The sequence below is a fragment of the Uranotaenia lowii genome, chromosome 2 (genome assembly GCF_029784155.1).
Source record: "Uranotaenia lowii strain MFRU-FL chromosome 2, ASM2978415v1, whole genome shotgun sequence".
Taxonomy (NCBI): Eukaryota; Metazoa; Arthropoda; class Insecta; order Diptera; family Culicidae; genus Uranotaenia; species Uranotaenia lowii.
Genome location: NC_073692.1, coordinates 95,142,291 through 95,168,724, shown reverse-complemented (window position 1 = coordinate 95,168,724; position 26,434 = coordinate 95,142,291). Strand labels below are relative to the sequence as shown.

Genomic DNA, 26,434 nt, shown 5'->3' with positions numbered 1-26,434 from the left:
AAATGACAAAAATGACAAAAATGAAAAAAATGACAAAAATGACAAAAATGACAAAAATGACAAAAATGACAAAAATGACAAAGATGACAAAAATGACAAAAATGACAAAAATGACAAAAATGACAAAAATGACAAAAATGACAAAAATGACAAAAATGACAAAAATGACAAAAATGACAAAAATGACAAAAATGACAAAAATGACAAAAATGACAAAAATGACAAAAATGACAAAAATGACAAAAATAACAAAAATGACAAAAATGACAAAAATGACAAAAATGACAAAAATGACAAAAATGACAAAAATGACAAAAATGACAAAAATGACAAAAATGACAAAAATGACAAAAATGACAAAAATGACAAAAATGGCAAAAATGACAAAAATGGCAAAAATGACAAAAATGACAAAAATGACAAAAATGACAAAAATGACAAAAATGACAAAAATGACAAAAATGACAAAAATGACAAAAATGACAAAAATGACAAAAATGACAAAAATGACAAAAATGACAAAAATGACAAAAATGACAAAAATGACAAAAATGACAAAAATGACAAAAATGACAAAAATGACAAAAATGACAAAAATGACAAAAATGACAAAAATGACAAAAATGACAAAAATGACAAAAATGACAAAAATGACAAAAATGACAAAAATGACAAAAATGACAAAAATGACAAAAATGACAAAAATGACAAAAATGACAAAAATGACAAAAATGACAAAAATGACAAAAATGACAAAAATGACAAAAATGACAAAAAAGGCAAAAATGACAAAAATGACAAAAATGACAAAAATGACAAAAATGACAAAAATGACAAAAATGACAAAATGACAAAAATGACAGAAATGACATAAATGACAAATATGACAAAAATGACAAAAATGACAAAAATGACAAAAATGACAAAAATGACAAAAATGACAAAAATGACAAAAATGACAAAAATGACAAAAATGACAAAAATGACAAAAATGACAAAAATGACAAAAATGACAAAAATGACAAAAATGACAAAAATGACAAAAATGACAAAAATGACAAAAATGACAAAAATGACAAAAATGACAAAAATGACAAAAATGACAAAAATGACAAAAATGACAAAAATGACAAAAATGACAAAAATGACAAAAATGACAAAAATGACAAAAATGACAAAAATGACAAAAATGACAAAAATGACAAAAATGACAAAAATGACAAAAATGACAAAAATGACAAAAATGACAAAAATGACAAAAATGACAAAAATGACAAAAATGACAAAAATGACAAAAATGACAAAAATGACAAAAATGACAAAAATGACAAAAATGACAAAAATGACAAAAATGACAAAAATGACAAAAATGACAAAAATGACAAAAATGACAAAAATGACAAAAATGACAAAAATGACAAAAATGACAAAAATGACAAAAATGACAAAAATGACAAAAATGACAAAAATGACAAAAATGACAAAAATGACAAAAATGACAAAAATGACAAAAATGACAAAAATGACAAAAATGACAAAAATGACAAAAATGACAAAAATGACAAAAATGACAAAAATGACAAAAATGACAAAAATGACAAAAATGACAAAAATGACAAAAATGACAAAAATGACAAAAATGACAAAAATGACAAAAATGACAAAAATGACAAAAATGACAAAAATGACAAAAATGACAAAAATGACAAAAATGACAAAAATGACAAAAATGACAAAAATGACAAAAATGACAAAAATGACAAAAATGACAAAAATGACAAAAATGACAAAAATGACAAAAATGACAAAAATGACAAAAATGACAAAAATGACAAAAATGACAAAAATGACAAAAATGACAAAAATGACAAAAATGACAAAAATGACAAAAATGACAAAAATGACAAAAATGACAAAAATGACAAAAATGACAAAAATGACAAAAATGACAAAAATGACAAAAATGACAAAAATGACAAAAATGACAAAAATGACAAAAATGACAAAAATGACAAAAATGACAAAAATGACAAAAATGACAAAAATGACAAAAATGACAAAAATGACAAAAATGACAAAAATGACAAAAATGACAAAAATGACAAAAATGCCAAAAATGAGAAAGATGACAAAAATGACAAAAATGACAAAAATGACAAAAATGACAAAAATGACAAAAATGACAAAAATGACAAAAATGACAAAAATGACAAAAATGACAAAAATGACAAAAATGACAAAAATGACAAAAATGTCAAAAATGACAAAAATGACAAAAATGACAAAAATGACAAAAATGACAAAAATGACAAAAATTACAAAAATGACAAAAATGACAAAAATTACAAAAATGACAAAAATGACAAAAATGACAAAAATGACAAAAATGACAAAAATTACAAAAATTACAAAAATGAAAAAAATGACAAAAATGACAAAAATGACAAAAATGACAAAAATGACAAAAATGACAAAAATGACAAAAATGTCAAAAATGACAAAAATGACAAAAATGACAAAAATGACCAAAATGACAAAAATGACAAAAATGACAAAAATGACAAAAATGACAAAAATGACAAAAATGACAAAAATGACAAAAATGACAAAAATGACAAAAATGACAAAAATGACAAAAATGACAAAAATGACAAAAATGACAAAAATGACAAAAATGACAAAAATGACAAAAATGACAAAAATGACAAAAATAACAAAAATGACAAAAATGACAAAAATGACAAAAATGACAAAAATGACAAAAATGACAAAAATGACAAAAATGACAAAAATGACAAAAATGACAAAAATGACAAAAATGACAAAAATGACAAAAATGACAAAAATGACAAAAATGACAAAAATGACAAAAATGACAAAAATGACAAAAATGACAAAAATGACAAAAATGACAAAACTGACAAAAATGACAAAAATGACAAAAAAGACAAATATGACAAAAATGACAAAAATGACAAAAATGACAAAAATGACAAAAATGACAAAAATGACAAAAATGACAAAAATGACAAAAATGACAAAAATGACAAAAATGACAAAAATGACAAAAATGACAAAAATGACAAAAATGACAAAAATGACAAAAATGACAAAAATGACAAAAATGACAAAAATGACAAAAATGACAAAAATGACAAAAATGACAAAAATGACAAAAATGACAAAAATGACAAAAATGACAAAAATGACAAAAATGACAAAAATGACAAAAATGACAAAAATGACAAAAATGACAAAAATGACAAAAATGACAAAAATGACAAAAATGACAAAAATGACAAAAATGACAAAAATGACAAAAATGACAAAAATGACAAAAATGACAAAAATGACAAAAATGACAAAAATGACAAAAATGACAAAAATGACAAAAATGACAAAAATGACAAAAATGACAAAAATGACAAAAATGACAAAAATGACAAAAATGACAAAAATGACAAAAATGACAAAAATGACAAAAATGACAAAAATGACAAAAATGACAAAAATGACAAAAATGACAAAAATGACAAAAATGACAAAAATGACAAAAATGACAAAAATGACAAAAATGACAAAAATGACAAAAATGACAAAAATGACAAAAATGACAAAAATGACAAAAATGACAAAAATGACAAAAATGACAAAAATGACAAAAATGACAAAAATGACAAAAATGACAAAAATGACAAAAATGACAAAAATGACAAAAATGACAAAAATGACAAAAATGACAAAAATGACAAAAATGACAAAAAAGGCAAAAATGACAAAAATGACAAAAATGACAAAAATGACAAAAATGATATATATGACAAATATGACAAAAATGACAAAAATGACAAAAATGACAAAAATGACAAAAATGACAAAAATGACAAAAATGACAAAAATGACAAAAATGACAAAAATGACAAAAACGACAAAAATGACAAAAATAACAATATTTACAAAAATAATAAAAGATACAAAAATGACACAAGTGACAAAAATGACAAAAATGACATAAATGACATAAATGACAAATATGACAAAAATGACAAAAATGACAAAAACGACAAAAATGACAAAAATGACAAAAATGACAAAAATGACAAAAATAACAAAATTTACAAAAATAATAAAAGATACAAAAATGACACAAGTGACAATCGACAAAAATGAGAAAAAAAAATTAAAATGACTAGATTGACTTAAATGTAGAAATGATATATATGACAAATATGACAAATATGACAAAAATGACAATAGCTGCGAAACTAAACTAAAGAAAAATGAACAGAGTAAGACAAATGTGCAAATAATTTTTTTTCTTCTTTCAGAAAGGAGCAAATAACGATAAAAAAAACTGTTTATAAAGAAATTAATATGATGAACGAAAACAATATAATCGATTCATTTGGTAGCTCTACCTACAAAATACAGCAGAAGGAAAAAAAATCACAACATAGCGGAAGCGCTAACAGGAACCATAGTCGCCCTCTATCATACTACTACTGTTGTGAAAATGGTTATGATTTTGTGAGACCTCACGGAAATATCTACCCATTTCCTACCCTCTTACTCAAATTTCGATCAGTCTAGCGGCTGAATGAAAACACACAACAAACGACACCTCACAAACCAATGCGCATGATCTTCAAGGATTCAACAAAAGCTCATATTCATGATTGACGTGTGAAAGTTCTAGAAAGCTGTACTTTATCAAGTTTTTGAATGGATAAAAATCCAAGTGGTGTTTAAACTTTTTTCTTTGACCAAAGTCTCATAAACACAACCAAAGAAGGTGCAACGTTAAGCAAAAGTACCTCAGCGAGTAAAAAACGTCCTAATTTAGATTATGGTTTCAACACGATGAGATAATCTTCAGCGCCTCTGTTTAGGCATCGCCTTGCTTCCTCGAGAAAAACCTAATTTTCAAAAATAACCAAATTCATTTCACGAAAAATAAGCTTCGATCAATAACGTATTCAATAAAAAACGTAAATTCAAAGTCAGGGTTGGAAAATTATTCTCTTCGATCTCATAATAAGGCCTGAGCTAAAAGGTTTTCGTATGTAAATAAATCCACAAATAAAATATTATAAATTAGCTAACAATACTAAGAATATTTTTTTATTTCATAGGTAGGATAAATTCCAGCACAGGCAAAGCTTGAACTTATGGTTTATAAATAGTGTCATCCCCTTCGCCACTGTCCTCGTCCTCCTCCGAGTCGCAGTTTTCGTTCTCCAGCTGGTAGTTGTTGTAGATGTTCATGATGTTATCGCTGGCCCGTTTCAGTTTGGACATTTCGATCGATATGCAGTTCAATTTCTTCATCAAATTAGCCATCTGATCGTGAAAGTTTTCGCCCATCAGCCGCTCCGGGTTTACCCCAATCGAGCTTTCATTTTGACTATGCAGACGATTCTCCATCGTGGCCAGCTGTTCCTGCTTCCGGAGAATCGAGCTGGCCGAATAGATGGAATCGTTTAGCAGTTTGGCCTGCTTTTCGGTCATCGGAGCCGTCTGGTTGATGCTTGCCTTGTGGATTCGGATTTTGGCTTGCTCGATCAGTGAGAACAAGTTGGACCGAAGGGTTTCCATGGAAAGTGCCGTTTCACCGATAGAAGTCGAGCTCTGGGAAACTGAATGGGAGATATCACTGAAAAGAATGTTTACGGTTGAAAAAGGTATCATAATTACCATCATAGGCGGCTCGCATGCTCTGAGAAAGCTTTCTGGTTTCTGCCAGGACACTTGTAGTAGACTCTTTTACAGACATTTTATGATTTTTCAAAATATGTTTTAAAGTAATCTAAACTGTTAAATGCTGGTTAAAAATTTCGTTCGCCTTTATAACCGTAGAAAATGTTTTGTTTTGATCATTTTTGAACTTTCGCGGGATGGCCTCTACTGTATGCTTTTGTTCAAGCTTGAACGCAAGTTAATCTTTATAGGGTTGCTCAAATTAAAAAGTTTTCGTGCGGATTCAGTCATATTTTGAGATGAAAACTATTGATGCTTAAAATCTCTCGAAAAAAAGAAAAAACAATCTTTCATATTTAATCAGTAAGTCCCACTTTCGAATTTGGCACCACGCCTGATCATTTTGTGTTGCCAAAATCGAACGTTTTTTTTTCTTAGCAATTTCTCCAAATCGAACGGTTTTTTTTAACAATTTTTCCACATATTACTATAAAAAAACTGTACCACTCACGTAATTTCTAGTCACAGCTTTACCATTTCAAGTAATTTGTATTTTTGCAATTTGTAATTTGTAATTTTTTAGTTATTTTTTGTTATTTCTAGTGTTTTGTTCGTATTTGTTTTTTTTTTGATTATATGAAATTTTCATAACTTTTGTCATTTTTGTGTACTTAAAATTTAAAACAAAATTCTGTTGTTGTTTATTAACATAATTTAAGAACGTTGAAACGTATTTATGGCGTTTGTCTGAATTAGATAAGTCCTCTTATAACGAAAACTATAAGCAATGTTGTTCCAAAAAACCGTTAGATATTGGCACATGTGCCAAATTTGGATATTGCCAAAATCAAATGTGGCCAAATCGAACGGGGTTTGTAGTTTTAAAAATACTTTATGATTTTAGTGCAACGTTACATTTCCTGATTAACCGTTAGAATTAAAATTCTGCGAGGAAACCAAGAACATAGGCAATTTTTTTTATTCTAGAAACAATTGGAAAACAATGTGATGAAAATGTGTTCCAAGTTTCAAGAGTATTTGTTTGTTTAATTCAAACAAACGATAATAAACAAATGATGCATAAGAAAAATGAAGTAAAATCCTTTTTTTTTTTCAAGAAACAATATAGCGATTTGAAACAAAAAATATTTCAAAATAAACTAAGGGTTTAATCTGGGAAAAAAGCTAAAGAAGAGCGAATGGAAATTCAATTTCAATTTTTTTTTTTTTGCATTTTAACATGCAGAATTTGTTGAAGAAAAAGAGAGTCATAAATTAAAAAAGTCTTCCACTCACTTATGGAGTAATAAAGGAAAAAAAAATAGGTTAAGTTTCGAAATTATCAAGTGCTTGTTTTGCAAATACTTACATAATTTTTTAAAAGAACTTTTAAACAAATTTTCTTCAGAGCTGACTTTTTAAATTAATTTTCGTAACTGTGCAGTTTACAAAAAAATGTCTGGCGTACAATTTTTTTCTTGAACAGACTTCCTAGCAATGTTCGATCAAAGCTTGTGAGCAAAGTATCGTCAAAGGTTTCCAATCAATGTTTCACTGAGACTTGCATTCAAGTGATAGGGTTTCAAATCGGGGTACCCGTCATTTAAACATTCAAAAGTATTTAAACTTTAAAAAATATTTTTTTTTATAGAAAAAAAATCCTTCTGCTTGACATCGGTTTTGTTTTACAAACAGAAGCAAGTTTCAGCTTTACCCATCGACTCGTTTTATTGTATTTATAGGATTTTTTTTTCATTTTTTTTAGGTATTTACTGGCTCTCCGTTGATGTTGATGGCATTTTAAATTAAACTTTCCAACATAATAATAATAAATATTGATAGATTTTATCATATAACACATCTTAAGTTGTTGATGGCACATCTCCTTTTGAAAACATACTGTTAATTTTATTATAAATATATTGAAATCTTTTGTTACCATTAATGGGTTCAGCTATTTTCTTGTTAAATCCAATACATTCTTTTCCCTTGTATTTACAGAACATTAGTCGGATAAAAAAAATCATAAGGGAGCGTACCTTCACGATAGAATCCTCTCTTAGTTTGGTGTTGTGAGCTGCAAAGCCGTTGTAGCAATTCTATCGTAAGAAAATAAATAATTGATTGACCGTACTTAACCCTTTAATACCGAGCCTAATCGCCGCATTTGCTGAGGTTTACAAAAGTTCTGGTAAAAATGAAAGTAGAAGTAACTAACCAAATTGAAAAATTTAAGTGTTGTACAAAGTATGGTGAATATAACTAAATTTAGACTATTATATTCTGAAACATTCTCAAGAAATGAACAAAATAATTCATGAAAATTGCAACAACGATACATCTTCGTTCGGTGTTAAAAGGGTTGCACAGTGAAACCTTGCTGTTTCGATCATATTGGCTTCTTAAATATTTTTTTGTTTTGTCTTAATTCTTAGAATTAATTGATTCTTAGATGTTGATTTTCATTCACATTCGTGCAAATTAGCTATAAAATGTTCCAAAAAACAAAAATTGATTGATTTAAATTGAGGCGCTTAGGATCAGAGGGGTGCAAGTGCCGAAATGATGATTTCGAGAAAACGGGCCTCAAAGTTTTTTTTCTAAATCAAAATTATCGAATCAATTTTTCTACTAAATTTTCGATGGAGTGTGTCTCATGAGATCTATAATGAACGATTCTGAAAGAAAAACCAAAGTTTTTGCGATATTTATGTTAAAACGGCGAACTACTTTTATTGATATTTTTCACTTGCACTCTTCTGATCCCAAGAATGACACTTGCACCCCTCTGACTCCAAACAATATGATACAGTGAGCGAAATAAGAATAGCACCACTATGTTTTTTGCTTGTTGAAATATGAATAATTGAAAATTACGAAAATTTTCTTCCACAGTCTGTTCTGAATTGCTTAACGGATAAATCAAGCATAAGTTTACTTTTTTTGGACGTAGCAATTGGCGTTAAGGACCAAAAATGTGAAAAAGGAGTGCGAAATAAGAATAGAACCACTTGAGTTTTTCAACAAAAACAAGCTTATTATTAAAAATTTACAGTGTAAAAGTGAATAATAACGCTTCTATATTGTATTATTTGAATAAATAACTGCATTTTAAAGAGTTTTCCAGAATTCCAAAGGTTTTCATAGGTTTTAATTAGGGGTTTTTTAAGAGATGCTCCTCTAGCGTTAAGGAATTTGATATTTGAGCTGTAATTCTTTACCAAACTACTAATTTTCTTCATAAACATTCATTTGTATGATGCAAAATGATGAAACATAGATTTGAGGCTGAGTTTGAATCCAAAAAGTAGGTTGGAATTCAAAAATACTAAAGTTTTTTAATAGTCAAACACTGTTTATTTAGATTTAAGTCATAGATGGCAGCACTATCTTGCCATTTAACCAAATTCATGCCCATTTTCGAATAGCCGGGATTAATTAGGAAGTGCTGGATGATTTTGATCAAGAAATAAATACATGTACCGTGTGCACGCTTTGGAAATTCTAAGATCACTAAATCCAAAAAAAAAAAAATTAGAATTGCATCAAGGTTACTAAAAGTGAATTTTTTGGACCGATTATCAGAATAAAGTTATACTTTGCGATGGAGCTTGATGGACCAGGCGACTAGCAGTATTATTGGTATGATTTGCAATTGAATCGGAAGTTGAGATGAAGAGGAATTTTGGCGGTTGTACATTTTTGTGGTGGTGATTCTTTTGCAAATCCGGAAAAGCTTTCTGCAGCGTGAACTTCCACAAAACTGTGATGAGAAAATACCTCAAAATGATGAATATGCGCCTAAATAAACCTGGAAAATCAATATTGAGACTAAATTTGGTTTTAACTGTAAGATAGTGCTGCCATCTACGACTTGAAACTGGAATAAAGTGTGGTTTACTGAACAAAATCAAAGTTTTTGATTTCCAACCTATTTTTTCTGATTCAAAATTAATCCCGAATATTTGTTTCATCATTTCACGTCAGTTTAATGAAGAAAATAAGTAGTTTGGTAAAGAATTACAGCTCAAATATCAAATTCCTTAACGCTAGAGGAGCATCTCTTAAAACCCCCTAATTAAAACCTATGAAAACCTTTGGAATTCTGGAAAACTCTTTAAAATGCAGTTATTTGTTCAAATAATTCGTAAAAGCATTATAATTCACTTTTACATAGTAAATTTTTAAAAATAAGCTTGTTTTTGTTGAAAAACTCAAGTGGTTCTATTCTTATTTCGCACTCCTTTTTCACATTTTTGGTCCTCAACGCCAATTGCTACGTCCAAAAAAAGTAAACTTATGCTTGATTTATCCGTTAAGCAATTCAGAACAAACTTTGGAAGAAAATTTTCGTAATTTTCAATTATTCATATTTTAACAAGCAAAACACATAGTGGTGCTATTCTTATTTCGCTCACTGTAGCATCCTTTTGGAACCTGTATGTAACGAGTATTTTCAGTATGATACTAGATGTTTTGTTTTTGTTCACACATTTAATTTTCTGCGTTTTCGGGCTTTAAATTTATATGCAACTGATAATGAACGAGGTTTGCATGTTCCACTATCCTAATTCCCAGAATTTGTTGAAAACTTTCAATCTCTCTTTTTCCTTAATGGATACACAAGAATACCTGCATATGTGTTCATTGATTGGAATCAATTGTTTAGCTGGTCGCTTTTTCCGGTAGAACCAACAAACCCCTTGGTTTCGTAGCTTTTTTCGCAAGATGAGTTTCCAGACTGCCTGATTTCGTTGGCGTTTTTGGGGTCTAGATGAATGGCCAGTTGACTCTCCAGGAATGGACTCATTCTCGCTAGCAACTGCAGCAGCAGCAACTTCTGATTCTCCAGAAGAACCGTGGATGTTTCATTTTTCTTTTTTTGGTCTTATAATAAAAATTCTCTTTCCTAAAAAGTTATGTAAATATTCCTTCAAAGACTTAATGTAATTTTTTTATAAACTACCTGTCGCAACGTTTCATCTGAACTTTTAGAAGTTTCATTTTGTTCCGTGGGATAGTATGTGACATCATGATCAGAGCCTGTCGAAAACTCTGAATCCTCTGAGCTTTCATCCGAGAGATTTTTCATCACTTCTCTATCTGGGGACTTTGGATTTATTTACATAGTATTCCGTCTCACGACATAACTTGACGAACATAATTCCTAAAATTCACTCGGTTCATAGCAACCGTTCTCCAATTTGTCGGGCACCCCACGTTCGCCAGATCACGCTCCACTTGGTCTAACCACCTCGCTCGTTGCGCCCCCGCTCGTCTTGTTCCTACCGGATTCGTAGCGAACACCTGTTTTGCAGGACAGTCGTCCGGCATTCTCGCAACATGTCCTGCCCAGCGTATCCGGCCAGCTTTCACCACCTTCTGGATACTGGGTTCGCCGTAGAGTCGCGCGAGCTCGTGGTTCATCCTTCGCCTCCACACTTTGGACTTTGGATTATCCTGGTTAGAACCAATAGAAAATCCTAGTCGGAGCTAGATGATGTTGTTTTCAGCTGACAAAAATGTATACGTTCTAATGAAATCAGCCTAAAAGTATAATCCTGTTAGTTTAGTATAAGTTAGCTTAGTATAATCCTCATACATGTTTATTCTAAGCTTTCCAGATTTTTTTTGAGCGTATCCGGGCCGGGAAATCCCGGCATTTTTACCCAAAAACCTGGCAAAATCCGGGCGTTGGAACTTCATTCAATTGATATCCAATTTGAATTAAATTTTAAAAGTTATTCCAAAACCGAGCAATAATTGTTCAAATCTGACCCAAATCCAAGGTTTTCTCGTAATAGTTCAAGAGAAAAAGGGAAAAATAATGATATGAAAAATTATTTTTTATTGAGTAAATTTATCGGTGTTCAATCAATAATTTATTAAGATGAAAGAAGCTCAAAAATTTATATTTTATATGTAATAACAAAATGTTGATTTGGATCGTATTTTGCTGATATTTTGGATAAATCCGAGCGTAATCCTTGCATTTTTTCATCTTCAAAGTATAATAAGTGCACTTGCACCCTTCTGACACCAAACGAAACAGGATTTTCATTGACTCGTTTTTTATAAATAGCTTAAAAATATCGAAATAATTTTTCTTTTGACCTGTGTCTTCTACAGAATGTTAATCTATCTTTAACTATCAGAAAAACAGTTTATCTCAGTTTTGATAAAAAATCACTTGCACCCCTCTGATCCTAAGTGCCTCAATTCGAATCGCATCGCGTGCACTATATAGCAGAATAGCAGTGACCGCGGAAAAAAATATTCCGCAGTGAAAATCTGGGGGATTGAAATAAAAACCAATTTTGAAAGGTTTTGAACGATGAAATCTGTTCAAAAATAATCTTTCAACCATTCCGCATCTATTCCACCTAATTTCGCAACCTTGAATCTTGCTATATCTCGAAACTGGAATGTCTTACAAAGATCAAATGTTCTAGAAAAATATGCCAAAATGAGCAAAATAACAATGCTTGTAGTTTAAAAATTTTTAACAAAATAATTGTTTGAGTAATTGAACTTTGTTTGAAAAATTTCACAAAATGTAACTTGAAGATCTTTTTTCATCACTTTAAAATGTTCCTTACTTGGGAAAATTATGAAAAAAATATTTGTTCCAATGTATCAATCGCTCGAGCGTATAATGAACTTCATAATGCCATATTTTCAAAGCGATGGAAAACTCTCAACTTTTTTCAAAAAAAGTTTTCTAAAATGTTGATTATGGGTACAATTGATCCCCTAGATTTGAGTACAATTGATCCCCCTTCCAAATGGCATATTCTTCTTCTGAATTGATCGTTATGATTGCTGATTACGAAATTACTAATATTTATCCAAAAACTAATATTCATAAAAAAAAGTCTGAAGAAAAGAGCAAAAATAATTAATTTTCTCTTAATTATAAAAAATAGCGTATGCAATGCAATGTAATTAGCGTTGAGATAATGTTATAGAATTTTCTTCTTATGTTTGCTATAAATTGTAAAATGAGAACAAACATGACCAAAATAGTCAATTAACATTCTATCTTGGGGTTTTGTTTGATTTTTATACAAGGATTAGGGCTTTCTGAATAAAAGATCAAGTCTCCTTCAAAAGGGGATCATGTCTCCCCTAACTTCAGAAAAATCGCAATTTTTCTACTCCCACGAAAATGCTTCTAGTTCATCAACGGGTTCAAGTATCGTTCTAATTTTTGGAGCATAGAAACTTGAAGTTACAAGCTGCCAGAAAATGTCAAAGACGGCGAGTTGCACAATTTTTCCAAAAAGATATGGTGAAAATAAGAAAAGGGGATCAAGTATCCCCACTCTCCCCTACCTAGTGGAGTTCTTGACGAATATAAGTATTTCCATTTTCACGTTCACAAGAGGTGTAAATACACCTTAGTCGTGTCGTGATTATTAAAAGAACACCGAAAAAAATATGAACGTCATTTCACCATGATAAATCAGGTAAAGATGGACTTTGACTTCATTAGCATTCTTGGATTTCTACAGTTTCACGAGGTCAAATATATTTTCACGCGACCAATTTAGCGGAAGAACTTATACACAGAAAACCATGAGCGGCGATTTTAAATTTTTTGTTTTAGTTCAGCTGCTTTTTAATTCTCCGCACTATAATACGCGAGTGGGACGCTCTCGTAAACAACAACACAACTTTTTTTTTCTCTTAATCCGATCGGTCTCCGCATGTTCCGGCCCGGTTGGTGAGTTGAGTTGATTTAGTCGCTTTGCAACTCTCTGGTCGAGCGTGTGTGTGCGCGCGCGCGTATTTTTCGAGTGCTGATCGTGAATTTGCGGTATCAATTTAATTTATTGGGGGTTCTTGTTTATTGTTTTGGTTTTTTTTCTCAAATCCAGTGGTGATCTTAGCTTTGTTTGGTTTTGTTATTGGGATAAGATTCTAGCTTTCGCGATCGTTTCCAATCTGATCGATAACGTCATCGAGCGTGCGATTGAATTACTACCATAGAGTTTATGGTTCCACCGAAGCCAAACTGTGGGTGTGTGTACGTTGTGGTAGTTGATGTTGTTTTCGGCGAATGATTTCTGCGATTGCGCCAAGATCTACTTGATCTACTATCCACTGGGTTGCCGTGTGTCGATCTAAGAAGGCCCTTGGAACCAAAGCCGAAATCGTTTTTCGGGAGAGAGGAGGAAAAAATATTAAATTTCGGTTTAGTGTGCGCGGCCATGCAAAAACGCCTCCAGATTTTTGGATCATCGGTGATCTTCGCCGCATCCATCGAATCGGGTTTGGTTCCTACTTTTTCGACACACGGCCTGTGAGTTTACGGAGAATAATTATTTTTAGTGGTTTTTGCCAGTATTGGAGGGTAGCAAGTCTGCGGTGTTCTTTTTTTTCACGGCTTGCTTGGATGCGTTGGTTGCTGTTGGTTAGTGACAGTTTGTAAGTGTCATCAACGGTGAGGGTGAAGTTTTTATTTTGGGACGTGTGTTTTTCATCAACCTTTGCCGTAAAATTCGCTAGGCCAAGGAAAAACAATTCGACCGGTGTGTGATGTATGTAGAAAGCAAAAAAAGAACCTGCTAGTCATGACACATTGATATTTTTGTAAACACAAATTGAAAAGTGGGTGCAAAGGCAAACATATTCAAAAGTGTCACCGCCACGAAGAAGCGTCATTCTCACGCGTCCGTGTTTGATTGTCAAAATACGTGCGTCGTATGGACGCTATCTGTGTTCAAATTAGCGAACACCCTATTAGTGTCTGGATCCATTGTGTCATCATCTAGTAAACCAAACCAGGCTCTCCATTCGTTTGGTCCAACGAAACACGACAAGCAGCCGGAAAGGACGTCCTCGCAAATTCAATAATCTTAGAACAAGGTAGGAAACCAGTATTTCCATAGCCTACTTCTATACGTATAGCTCGATCTGCTGATGCAGAGTGGTTCTACTTCCGAAATTGGAAGGTGATCAACACGATCGATTCAAATACTCGCACACGCACCCAGATACTCGAACATGCTGCTGTAGGCAAATGTGACCATGTGAAGAAAAGTCATTTCTCATAATTTTTGACAGTTGTCTTTCTTTTTTTTGCTTGTCGAATTTGGAAGGTTGTTTCGGTCGACAGATCGCTAATTTTTTTCTCGCTGTCTTTCGGAGAACTTAAACCGGTGTCGAATGGCTCCAAATGGCAGGATAGATATCCGAAATGAAACACATCTCGTTACCAGCAAAGGTAATACCTATATGCCTAACGAAGGAACGGGTAAACTTAGTGGGGTGAGCTCATACTTGACGACGACGAAGACAACGACGACGGCAGAACTTCGATATGAACTCAAGTTTTTTCCGCCGACTCTCGGTTGTAGCGGTATGGAAGAATTTTGCGCTGCGGTCCAATGTTAAATCAAAATACAAACAAAACCTCGGCGCACGTCATACCGCGAGGAGATTGGAAGAAGCTGCTCCGCGGAATGATTGGCGATCTACACGAGAGCTCGAGAGAATTTTAGAGTAAAGACCTTTTAAAACGTGAGAAAGGGCACTTGATGGACAGTGTCGTCGAGAGTTTTTGCTGTTTTACCCTGTTTATACTTTCGAATAATATGTAACGTTTCACAATCGTTCCATTATTCTTTCAAATTTTCGATGCATTCAAATTCTTGATTTTTGTTACTGAATATCGTGCGTAGAAACGATTGGAACCTCATAGGTACCCCAAGACATAAAGTTTCATAGAAAACTACAAGGTATTATCCGAGAATTCGGCACCGGTTATACAAGATATTGGTTTATGGAAAAGACAAGATTCTTTACCATCTATAATATGGATTTCGAGCTAGTTCAAGCACATTAAATGCAACTTTAAGAGGACGTTTGGTACCTGGAATCACGATATCGGGTGAATAACCCTTGACTGGTACAGACCCCGTTCGTTTTTGGCAACATTCGATTTTGGCAACATTCGATTTTGGCAACATCCGATTTTGGCACATGTGCCAAAATCGAACGGTTTTTAGAAGTGACATTACCTTTTAGTTTTCTCTATAACAGGACCAATATAATTTAGACAAACATCAAAAAAACGTTTTTACGTTCAGAAATGGTGATAGAATACAACAACAAAAACAAAAGTTTTTTTATAAAATTTATAAAATACTCAAAAATTACTAAAAGATGAAAAATTTTAAAAAATTAAAAACAAATACAAACAAAAGACTAAAAATTTCAAAATACTCTCAAAAACGATGAAGAATGACAAAAACAGCAAAAATGACAAAAAATAACAAAGATTATAAACAAAACAAAAGTAGTGCAAAATGCATCCAAAACCTGAGAAAAAAAACTATAAAAAAAACTAAAAATGGTCGGAAGTTGACTTAAAATAACGTTAATGATAATAAAAATAGTTATTTTATAAAAATAAGAGAAAAAAGTTTCAGAAAAAAACCGTTCGATTTTGGCAACATTCGATTTTGGCAACACAAAATGTTCGGGTATGTTGCCAAAAACGAACGGGGTCTGTATTGGTTTTCGGTAAACGGAATCATTTACAGTTACCAATTTGTTAGAGAGCAGAATTTATATGAAGGTAAAGCTAACAGTACTTCACATGTACACCGAAGTCCTTCAACGGAAAAATATTGGACCATTGTTCTTGTCGTGATCGATGGTCTTATCCTTCCAAGACTCCATCTTGGTAGCGACACTAACTCTTGCTACTGATTTTTAGTTTTTGAGGGGAGAATTAACCGTGAATTCGTTTTTGGAAATTTTGAGCGGCTTTATCGTTGAGTATTATAGATTTGAAATGATAGACGGATAGACCATAGGAAGAGAGTTACCGTTGTGATCTACTTAGGGATAAAGGAAGCCTTTGGAATCAATCAAATACCTTATAGATCCTACGTTTCGCATTAAGATTCAGTGACGTTAATAGAAAACCTGCTACCAAGTGATTTCAACAAAAAATGTCCTATAAATTTTATCAAGGAATTTCTTAACTGAATGACACATTTTAAGAGCGTCTACAAAAAATGGACTTAGGAAAACTAGATTCAGTTAAATTGTTGCTCAAATCATCGCTTGCTAATCTTTCCGTTCCAAGCTCCTAGTTTTGTGACTTTCGATATATTTTTTTTCGCGAATTCACATTGAACCTTCATACAGACTTAGCTCGCAGTTGCAACTTCAGCATACTAACAAAGAATGCGAAAATAAGTTGGTATACCTGTTGATTCAAAATAAATTGTAGAACGGTCCAGAAAGGCATAGAAGGGCAAGCGTTAAAGTCTGCTTCCAGCTCTTCCAGCTCATATCATTCGAGCAAATAAATGAACCGATAGTGGAATCGTAAGTAATTGAACGTTTCGCCAATTCCAAAATATTATTACTGTCTGGCTCAATAATACGTAAACGAACAGGTCAAACCCTAAAAATACATTGATGCATTATGTAATCAAATGTTTAAATGTTCTTGTGTATTACATACTCAACCGACCGAGACATTTCTGAGAACGTCTACACAAAAAAAAAAACAACTTTCAACTTCTCCTGAACCTTAGCTAGACACGTCGATAAGGTGGTTAACAATCGCACCCTTTATTAATTTTCTTACCGGGTTTGGCGAAGTCGATTCTATATTTTCACCTGACAGACACATGTTCAGGACTATCAAGTCAAATTTCTTTTCATTTGCTTTAAGTCACGTATCACCAGCTGTTGCTCTAAATTCTTAATACTATTATGAAATCAATTTGACAGAACAAACTGACGGAGATCATCATCCCTAACAGCAATCTTAGAACGTCTCGTTTGACGGAAGTCCGCATCACGTCAGTAATCATCGAAACGACTCGAACTACTAGGCGGAAGTCCACATCTCGCCAGGCTGCGTACAGCCCTTATCACGTCCTTCCTTCCATTGACGAAAGTCCACATCACGTCAGCAATCTTCGGAACGTCTCAATTGATTAGGCAGAAGTCCACATCTTGCCAGGCTGCTTAGTTTTCTTAGTTGACGGAAGTTCTCATCTCGTCAGACGTTCTTTCTTTCCATTGACGGAAGACCACTTAAACTTAGCAATCTTCGGAACGTCTCAATTGATTAGGCGGAATTTCACATCTCGCCAAGCAGCGTACAGTATTCTGAGTTGACGGAAGTCCTCATCACGTCCGGCTTTTTTTTTTCTCATTGACGAAAGTCCACATCACGTCAGTAATCTTTGGAATGTCTCAATTGGCTGGGCGGAAGTCCACATCTCGTAGAACTGATTTCACTCGTCTCAGCTGATGGAAGTCCTCATCACGCCAGATATTAACTCATTTTTCTGAACTAAATTGAACAAAGCTTATAATTCGTGGTTCTTCCAACGGAAGCCCACATTGGGTGTGAAATTCTTTGAGCATTCGTCAGGCGGAGGTCCTCATCCCGCCAAGCATTCTTCCTCGGATCCAGCTGACGGAAGCTCTCCTCATCGTGCTAGATTGTATGAACCTTAATGACAAGGGGTGGGGGGGACTCAACCTTTCGATTCTATTTACTTCTTACAAAGCCAGTGCACAACTTCTGTAGCATAAGGCACGTTGCCTTTAAATAAAATCTTTTGGATTTGCATCGGCCTGCCTTCTCACTTTTATTGTCGTTATTTTTTCAAGTCCGTGCTACCAATAGCTTCCTCTATTCCTTCGGAGGTTTTTCTTTCAGGTTCTCTCAACTATCAAAGGTTAAATTTGAATAGCAGGCTGAACAAATGGCAGGATCGCCATTTGTTTGACCTACTTAGGGATAAGGAAGGATCTCCGTTTGGACTCGAGGCTCTTACCTAAATTCAGGGTCTTCAGGGATCTTGGAACTAGAAAGGTGTTATCCAAGAGGAAAGTTTCATGGGTGAAGACGAAATTCCTCTATCGAGATGGCTTGTTGTATGCGATAGAGACTCACAGGATGTTGAAGAAGATTTTGAAGAAGAAAGACTATGCAACAAACGATTATCTGATAGCGAAATCGTTAGAATAATTTTTTCTGGAAATGATCATGACGAGTGTGACGAAAACGAAACCGACGATTCAGAAGATCCTAATTGTGATGATACGGCTGGCGTTGAATCACCAATTGAAATCGAAGATACTGAAAATAAGGACTGCTCAATCTCCCACCCACAAGCAATAGTTTCACTCAATAATACTTTTCAATGGGCTGAACAGTATCAAATCGATATTGCATATGTTTTGGCTTTACGAAAAATTCGTAAAATTGTCACATTTTCGTAGATGACGGAAAGAATTAAAGAAACATAAGCTATCAAAGAACGAAAGAACATAAGCCGTAAATATCATGAATTTTTCGAAAAAGATACAACGGCTCACCGACAGGACTTGAACCTGCAATCTCCGAAAAATTCATGATATTTACGGCTTATGTTCTTTCGTTCTTTGATAGCTTATGTTTCTTTAATTCTTTCCGTCATCTACGAAAATGTGATTATTTTCAGGTACAAAGATGTACCAAACGATTTCATAACATCAGTATTGATTTCGTAAAATTGCTATGAAAAAAAAAATACTTTGAAATGAATTTGATTTTCTTGGAAAACTTAATACATCTAATGATATAGAAACCATACCCATAACTTAAGATTTTTTAATTAACCATTTTCTACAATAAATTTGATTTTTTTCACAAGTTCGCCAAATTCGCAGTAAAATTTTTTTTCAGCGTGATAGTATCGAAAAACTATTGTATTTGTTTTTTGCTCTTGTAATCTTTTGGGTATTTGATAATTTTTTTTAGAAATTTTCATAAAATACTTTAAACTTTTTTCACCCTTCCCTTTGTGTTTTTCGGAAATTTCTAAGGGGTGGGTGACAAAAGAAGATATTGATATTTGCTCTCCCCTTTTTAAATATAAACATACTTTTAATGTTAATTTTTGGACGTTTCACCCTTTAAAACGGTAAAAAATGATCCCTCCATAGATTGTTTGAAGTGTGGGCTTAAATGAAGTCCAAATTTGTTATGTCTTTTTTGGTAACTTTTCTTTTTATTTTATTTCTCATTCCATACTTAGCACCTAGGCCCGTTAAATATATTGTTTTAAAAATGTTAATATAAAGTTCCATGTCATCGTTGAATAGCTTTAGTCTACACTAGATAAGGGCGGATGGAAAAGTACACGCTAACTTTTGGCTACCCCTTAAAGGCGTAATATTGACCCGTTATTGAAAACCTCCACAATCTGTCAAATAACGGGTCATTATATCGGATCAATATTACCCCTTATTTCGAAATGCTCGATTCCTTTCAAAAGGGGCAGATTTAGATGCGTTACATCCAAAATGATTGCTTTGGCAAGATGAGAGAGGTTGTGGTAAGTGATTTGTTGAAAATTTAAATTGTATTATTTTCAGAATTTTGATTCATTTTCATTTTAGCAGCACAGCAAAGTTCCGGACTCCGGACGAACCAGCGACGAAAACCAGAAGGATTCAACATGAACAGCAGTGGACTAATATTGGTGGTAAGTTTTGTGGTTTTTGTATTCCATATTTAAAATCTCATCTTTTGTTCATCAATTTTGTTTCAGGATTCAACTTCAACGAGGAAACGGAGGAGATGAAAACCAAATCAGTGAAATGTTTTTTTGAAAAAAGTTTATCCAATCCAAGAGATAATTGGAACTTAAATAAACAAAACAAAACACAACATTTAGTTTCAATTTATCGTTCAAAAACCATATTTCCCATAAGCAGCTCCTGAAATTTCCAGCAGACAAAAGCGTTTCAAATAAGGGGTAATTTTCATCCGGTACGAGCGTTTGAAATAAGGGGTAATTTTGATCCGCTACAAGCGTTATCAAGCTGAATACCCCTTAAAGGGTACAGTGGCTTTATCCTTAAAAAGGAGTTCTCCCAGTCTTATCGAATAACGGGTCAAAAGTATTCGTTAAGGGGTAGCCAAAAATTAGCGTGTAGCTAGAAACGTTCGCGTGAAAGTGTCCTATGCTTTTTTACGCTTATCGATATGGCAGAACGAGGATACTTGGTCCCTGGGGATACTTGATTCCTTCGCTATACCTCGAAACAGTAATATCTTACGAATATCAAATGTTCTAGAAAAATGTGCCAAACAGAACAAAACAACAATGCTGTTATCTTGACAAATTTTAAAAATTTCAATTTTCAAGTTATTGAACTTTTTTTGAAATTTTTTACAAAATATGATTTGAAGATGTTTTTTTATCACTTTATCACACTTATAAAAATATTTATTCCAATGTGTCAATTGTTCGAGTATAATATGAACTTTATAATGCAATATTTTTAAGAAGAATTTTCCCAAAATGTATGTTATGGGTATAATTGATCCTTAGAGTCCTAAAAGATGTATTTTTCATCTAAATGGATCTTGATCATTGGTTATCATGATACCTATTACTAATATCTGACCAATAAATAATGTTTATCGAGTAGTTGTCTGTTAATAAGGGCTAAAATACTTTATTTATTTAAAAACTAGAAAATTGCACCTAGAAGTATGCAATGACTCTTCGGTAAAAGACAAACTTTTATAATTCTCTTTGTGAGATATGTAGTTACATAATGTGAAATGCGTGCTAATATGGCAAAAAATAGTCATTGGACCTTTTATCATCGGATTTTATTAGATTTTTGCCTTGGGTACACAGAAAATTTTTTTGACTATTACGTGTCACTGAAACTGCAACCTTTAAAATAAATAAACCTGTAATTAACAAAACCTGTAATTTTAAATTGTTTTCCTCGAAAGTTAACGAAGATTTCTTTATTATTACAGCAAATGTCCTGTAAAAAAGTGGAATAAAGTCTCCTGTAACTTAAAAAATATAATCATTTTTTTTAGTCACACGAAAATGCTTCTAGCTCATCTATGAGTTCGTATATCGTTCTAAATTTTGGAGCGTGTGAACTTGAAATCACACGCAGTCAGAAAATGCAAAAGATTGTGAGCTGCTAAATTTGCCCTAAAAGATATGGTGAAAATAAGAAAAGGGGATCAAGTATCCCCATCCTCCCCTAACCTCAACTGGGGCATCATGCAACACTTTTCAACTTCAATGGCTTCTGAAAACTCAATGTCCACAGATAATCATATCGCTTGTTTATGAAAAGTTTTAAGGTAGATGGGACATCAAATTTGCGTAGTCTGGAAAATTGTAGGTTTTACCAGTTATTTTTAAATTTACAAAAACATGAGATTTTCACCCTACTGAGAAAAAGGAATAAGTTGCAAAAATCTTTGTTTTTATTGAAAAATAAAATGAAAATATTTGGAAATTTATAGTTTTGATGTGTTTGTGATGTCATAACGCATAAAGCCCCAATTGCAGTAATTTTTGGTTATTTTTGAATAAAATTTTATATTTTTTCTGTCAAAAATGTTTTTAAAGAAAGGGCATACGGTGACTGCATACATTGAGGGGTAAAAAATACTATAAAAAATTTTACTAGCTGAAATGATAAAAATTAATGCTTGGATGGATCACAATTTGGAAATTTACAATCGCGTGATGATTTAAGCCCAGACTGGTAACTGAATTAAAAAATATTAACTAAAAAAATTTCACGATGTGGTAAACTATGTCGTGATCATTTTGTTATCATTAAATGGTAGCTTTATTACATTATATTTAAATAAAAATTGAATGAGTGTTGTAGTATATAAATGTTGCATCTAACCCTGCTGTTGCATGATGCCCCGTTTGACGGTATAGTCAATAAACTAAATCAAAGGTTTAAGGTCGTTAGTTTAACAAGTTTTTATGCGCAGAGAAAACCACTTATAATTAAGGCAGACATTTGTCGTTATCGATGGGACAGAAAGTGAATCTAAAAACATCTGCGTTGGTGTGCCTCAAAGCAGCAATATAGGGCCGATTCTTTTTCTCCTATACATCAATGATATATGTAATCTTCCACTAATAGGGACAGCAAGGTTATTCGCTGATGATACAGCTCTTTTCTATACAGGGAAATCCCCAATCACAATCATAGACAATTTAGAACATGATCTTAAATTGTTATCCATGTATTTTAACAGTAATCTTCTTTCATTAAACTACAAAAAAACAATGTACATGTTATTTCATTCTATTAGAACAATTTTACCTCCCCACCGGGACCCACACCTTAACGAGTTTGTGATACCCAAGGTCAAGAACTTTAAATATCTCGGGTTACACTTAGATGAAACTCTTTCTTGGAATTGCCACATACAAAATTTAGAGAAAAAAATTTCCCTCCTTTGTGGTGTACTTTGGAGATTAAGAAACTTCATACCTCAACATGTTCTGCTCAAATTTTACTATGCACACATTCACTCTTTGTCAAATTATCTTATACTAGTTTGGGGACGCGCATCACAATCAAATCTCCAAAAACTTCAAACGTTACAAAATCGGTGTTTAAAAAATATCTACAAGCTTCCTTTGCTTTATCCAACTAGACTCATTTACTCAACCACATCCCATAATATTTTACCTCTAGTAGACATTTGTGACTTTCAAACTATAATGTACGTCTTTGATAGTTTACACTCAACAACGATCATCCGAAATATTCATTTCTCGACTGCAATAAGAACACATAATACTCGCCACTTAAATCAATTACAACGATGTCGATCATCTACTAGTTTAGGTCAGAAAAGAATTTCTTTCATTGGTCCTACAAAATATAACTCCTTACCTAACGAATTAAAAGAAACCAATTCTCGTTCCATGTTCAAAAACAAGTTACTCCAAATATTCAAAACTAAATTAAGTCGTTAAAAAAAGTCGAACAAAGTTAGTCTTAAGAACCTATTTTTAAATTTTTTGTAGCAATAATTTATGTAAAATTTAGTATAACATTTAAAATCTTATTAATTTTATTTTTTTTGTAAATTTGTTTTATTGTTGTTGTAAAGAATAGTAAAATTTAATTTTAACATGAATCTCTTAAAAGGAAATCTCTTTCCATTGAGATTCATGGTGTCAGTTAGTTTAATTAGTATTGTAACATTTCCCCGCATTAAATAATCTATTATTGCGTTCTCAGCATGAGTTAAATTTTGCTCGCGTATAACTTTTTAATGCCTTTTGCTGCCAGACATGCTGAGAACAGTAGCGTCCATTACCAGGAGGCTCAATTGAGCCTTTTGGTGTGGGGGAGTGTGGTGAGCCGCTAAAAAAAAGACATGTGCAAAATTTTAACCGTTTTTTAAAACAACATTTGTAGTATTTTGTATCACGTTATATAATTTTTCTGCATTTTGAGTATTTTGTTTGTATTTGTTTATACATTTTATGAATGTTTATCATTTTTGAGTACTCATGCGAATTTTGATTATTTTTTTATAAATTTACAACTAGTTTATTAAAGGCCTTTTACTTATACAAAGTTTAAATGTGCCGAGGGAATTCGTTTCACTGGTTAGTAGGGAAGGGGGCCGTAATAGTCGCGGCGACTCAACAGTTTAAAAAAACTGATTAGTTTTATTATTGTTGATATTTCTTATCAACATTGAAGAACGCTAAATCATTTTTGTGTTGTTGTTGATTTTCAGGATCAACGTAACTGAGACAAACGAAATGCAAATATAAGACAGAAAATGACAATAACAAAACTGAAAAGCGATTTAAAGTGATAAAAATACATGTCATAATGTATTCTTGTCCTCTTAAATCGTTTTTAAGTTATTGTTAAGATGATTTGTTTGTCTAAAAATTGTCAAACATTGCTGAAAACTCAATGAACGAACACACACATTCTGGTCAAAAATGTTGTTGTGTCTCAACTTCTCTCCGTCCTGTTTTCTTAATTGTCCACATCAGCGAAAATCTTAAACTGTTTTTAACTGTTATCACTGTGTCATTGTCAACTGTGCTTTAAATACTGGATGAAGAATTGTTGGTTTCCTTGTTGTCTTGTTTTACACCTTTTATTGTTACACTCACAAATTACAGTAAACCTTGAGGAAGGCAAAATACATTACAACGAAACGTCGGATGAAATAGGAAAACGCTGTTTTTATTTAATAATTTGACTGAAAGCAAATATTTTTTCGAAATTAAAACCAATTTGACATAACAACAGTGATAGAACCTATCTTAAATTCGACAGAACGCCTTTCTGCGGGGTGTCCTATAAATGAAATGCAGAAGGAATTTTTAAATCCTATGAAAAAATGCGTTATCTTGAAGTTAGTCCTTTGGGATTAGCTAAAGTATTGACCTCTATTTACTGTATAGTTTTTCTTTGTAGGTTTCCTTTTTCGTTATCATCTCGAGAGATCTAAAGTTTCCTTGGATTAAACTGAAGCTTAAATTTAAAAAAAAAGGACGCCAGTTTTTGATATCCATCCTTAGCAGCAAAAATATACCTACTGTTTCGGCAAGGGAAAGAAAAAAGACCATCCCCGGGGGAAATCTACATTCTCACCGTCCTTGACCTTAATTTGGTTGATTTTCCTCCATGTTTTATTTATTGCCATATTGTTGTCTGGGGCCAGCAAAACTTACCGTACATAGAGATCAAGTCAAAGGGGGCTCCCTGACGTTGTTGCCGTTGTTGTTGTTGATGAGGATGACGACGACTTGACTCTGCGCTCGGTTGTAGCAAATAAATGAGATGCAGCAGACATTCATTGCGCTGCATTATAAATATTGAATGTTGTCGTCGTCGTGGGCCAAATCGAGAGGTGTCATGCGTATGGAGCTTTTTACTTGAGCATTTCGCCGTTTTCGTTGTTGCAGGAAACTTGATACTGCCATCAAAGCCGTCAGCCATCGACAATTTTATTCCGTGAGATGCATTTGGGAATTGATGTGCTCATTCATGTATGTAGGTACCAAAGCATTGCATTGGAGGTTCCTTTCGGTCGAAGTCGACGTCAGCGCGCTCAGATGACTAAATTTATATTCAACAGGTTGATTCCGGGCACACGTCAAAATATGCTCTTTAGTCGACAAAAGGTCAATCTGGAAATTTTCTTGATTAGATTTACCTCAAAAAGATGCTTGCTAGTTGCTTTCTCAATGTAAAGATCACTTTAGGCTATTTATAACGGGGCTGTGGGCTTTTGTTGAAAAAATTTCAATAGATTTCAGCAAAATCTTTAGCAAAAAGTTTGTCTGAAAAAATTTGCATTTCAAATCTAGGTTCAGAGATTCTATTTTTATTTTCGATCAGTTTTTCTCAGAACAATAATTATTCATATTCAACCATATTCTGCGTTTGAATCTCTGAATCTGAACTTGATCGTCCCACTTGTTTTCTAGCTAATGAAGTTTTAAGTTCATCACTAATGGATTGTAAAAAGTCGCCTTAGCTTTTGTAATCTTCCATGACCAGAAATGATGGCGATTTCCAGTAGTTAGCAGCATACAATGTGCTCGATTCAGTAAAGTGAGTTGTCGATGAAAATCAATCGTTAAGCATTGAGCTCTGAAGGGTTTGGGTGAGTAACAAACATAGATATTGTAAGTGAGGTGCATTTTTCGGAGAAATTTTAAATTAAAATAGTTTTACTTATAAATCCGTTCTGTGGTTGCGGAGAAAGTTACCACGACCTATGTTCCAGTGAGAGATGTGCTGGCTGTGATAGACTTCGACTACATGTTCGAATTATATCTTTTCCTAAAAGCTATTGATCTTCGTCTATAATTCTTTTTTTCACATTTCCCTTTCTATCTTCTATCTTTTCTTCAAAAAGTGAACTAGATAT

At 32.7% G+C, this 26,434-nt stretch overlaps 2 protein-coding genes across 2 annotated transcripts in view; one reads left to right on the top strand and one right to left on the bottom strand.

Annotated features, from left to right (window-relative positions):
- Window positions 1-5,166: 5,166 nt before the first annotated feature.
- LOC129741690 (uncharacterized) lies at window positions 5,167-5,856 on the bottom strand. The gene is made up of 2 exons (XM_055733438.1): window positions 5,695-5,856; window positions 5,167-5,636 (listed from the first exon to the last, which is right to left on the bottom strand). Exons 1-2 carry the CDS (start codon window positions 5,771-5,773, stop codon window positions 5,167-5,169), a joined length of 549 nt encoding a protein of 182 aa, XP_055589413.1. The 5' UTR covers window positions 5,774-5,856.
- A 7,592-nt stretch (window positions 5,857-13,448) lies between these two features.
- Window positions 13,449-26,434, top strand: part of LOC129744847 (dnaJ protein homolog 1) — a 155,301-nt gene continuing 142,315 nt past the window's right edge. The window contains exons 1-2 of the mRNA XM_055737586.1: window positions 13,449-13,516; window positions 14,032-14,568. The gene's annotated coding sequence lies outside the window, so the exon portion shown is untranslated. The remainder of the gene's footprint in view (window positions 13,517-14,031; window positions 14,569-26,434) is intronic.

What these genes read in the sequence shown, in the direction of transcription:
- LOC129741690 (XM_055733438.1), bottom strand. Translation starts at nt 5,773, where the DNA reads ATGTCTGTAAAAGAGTCTACTACAAGTGTCCTGGCAGAAACCAGAAAG. An exon ending in CATGCGAGCCGCCTATGATG is followed by an intron (nt 5,637 to 5,694) that starts GTAATTATGATA and finishes TCTCCCATTCAG; the next exon opens with TTTCCCAGAGCTCGACTTCT.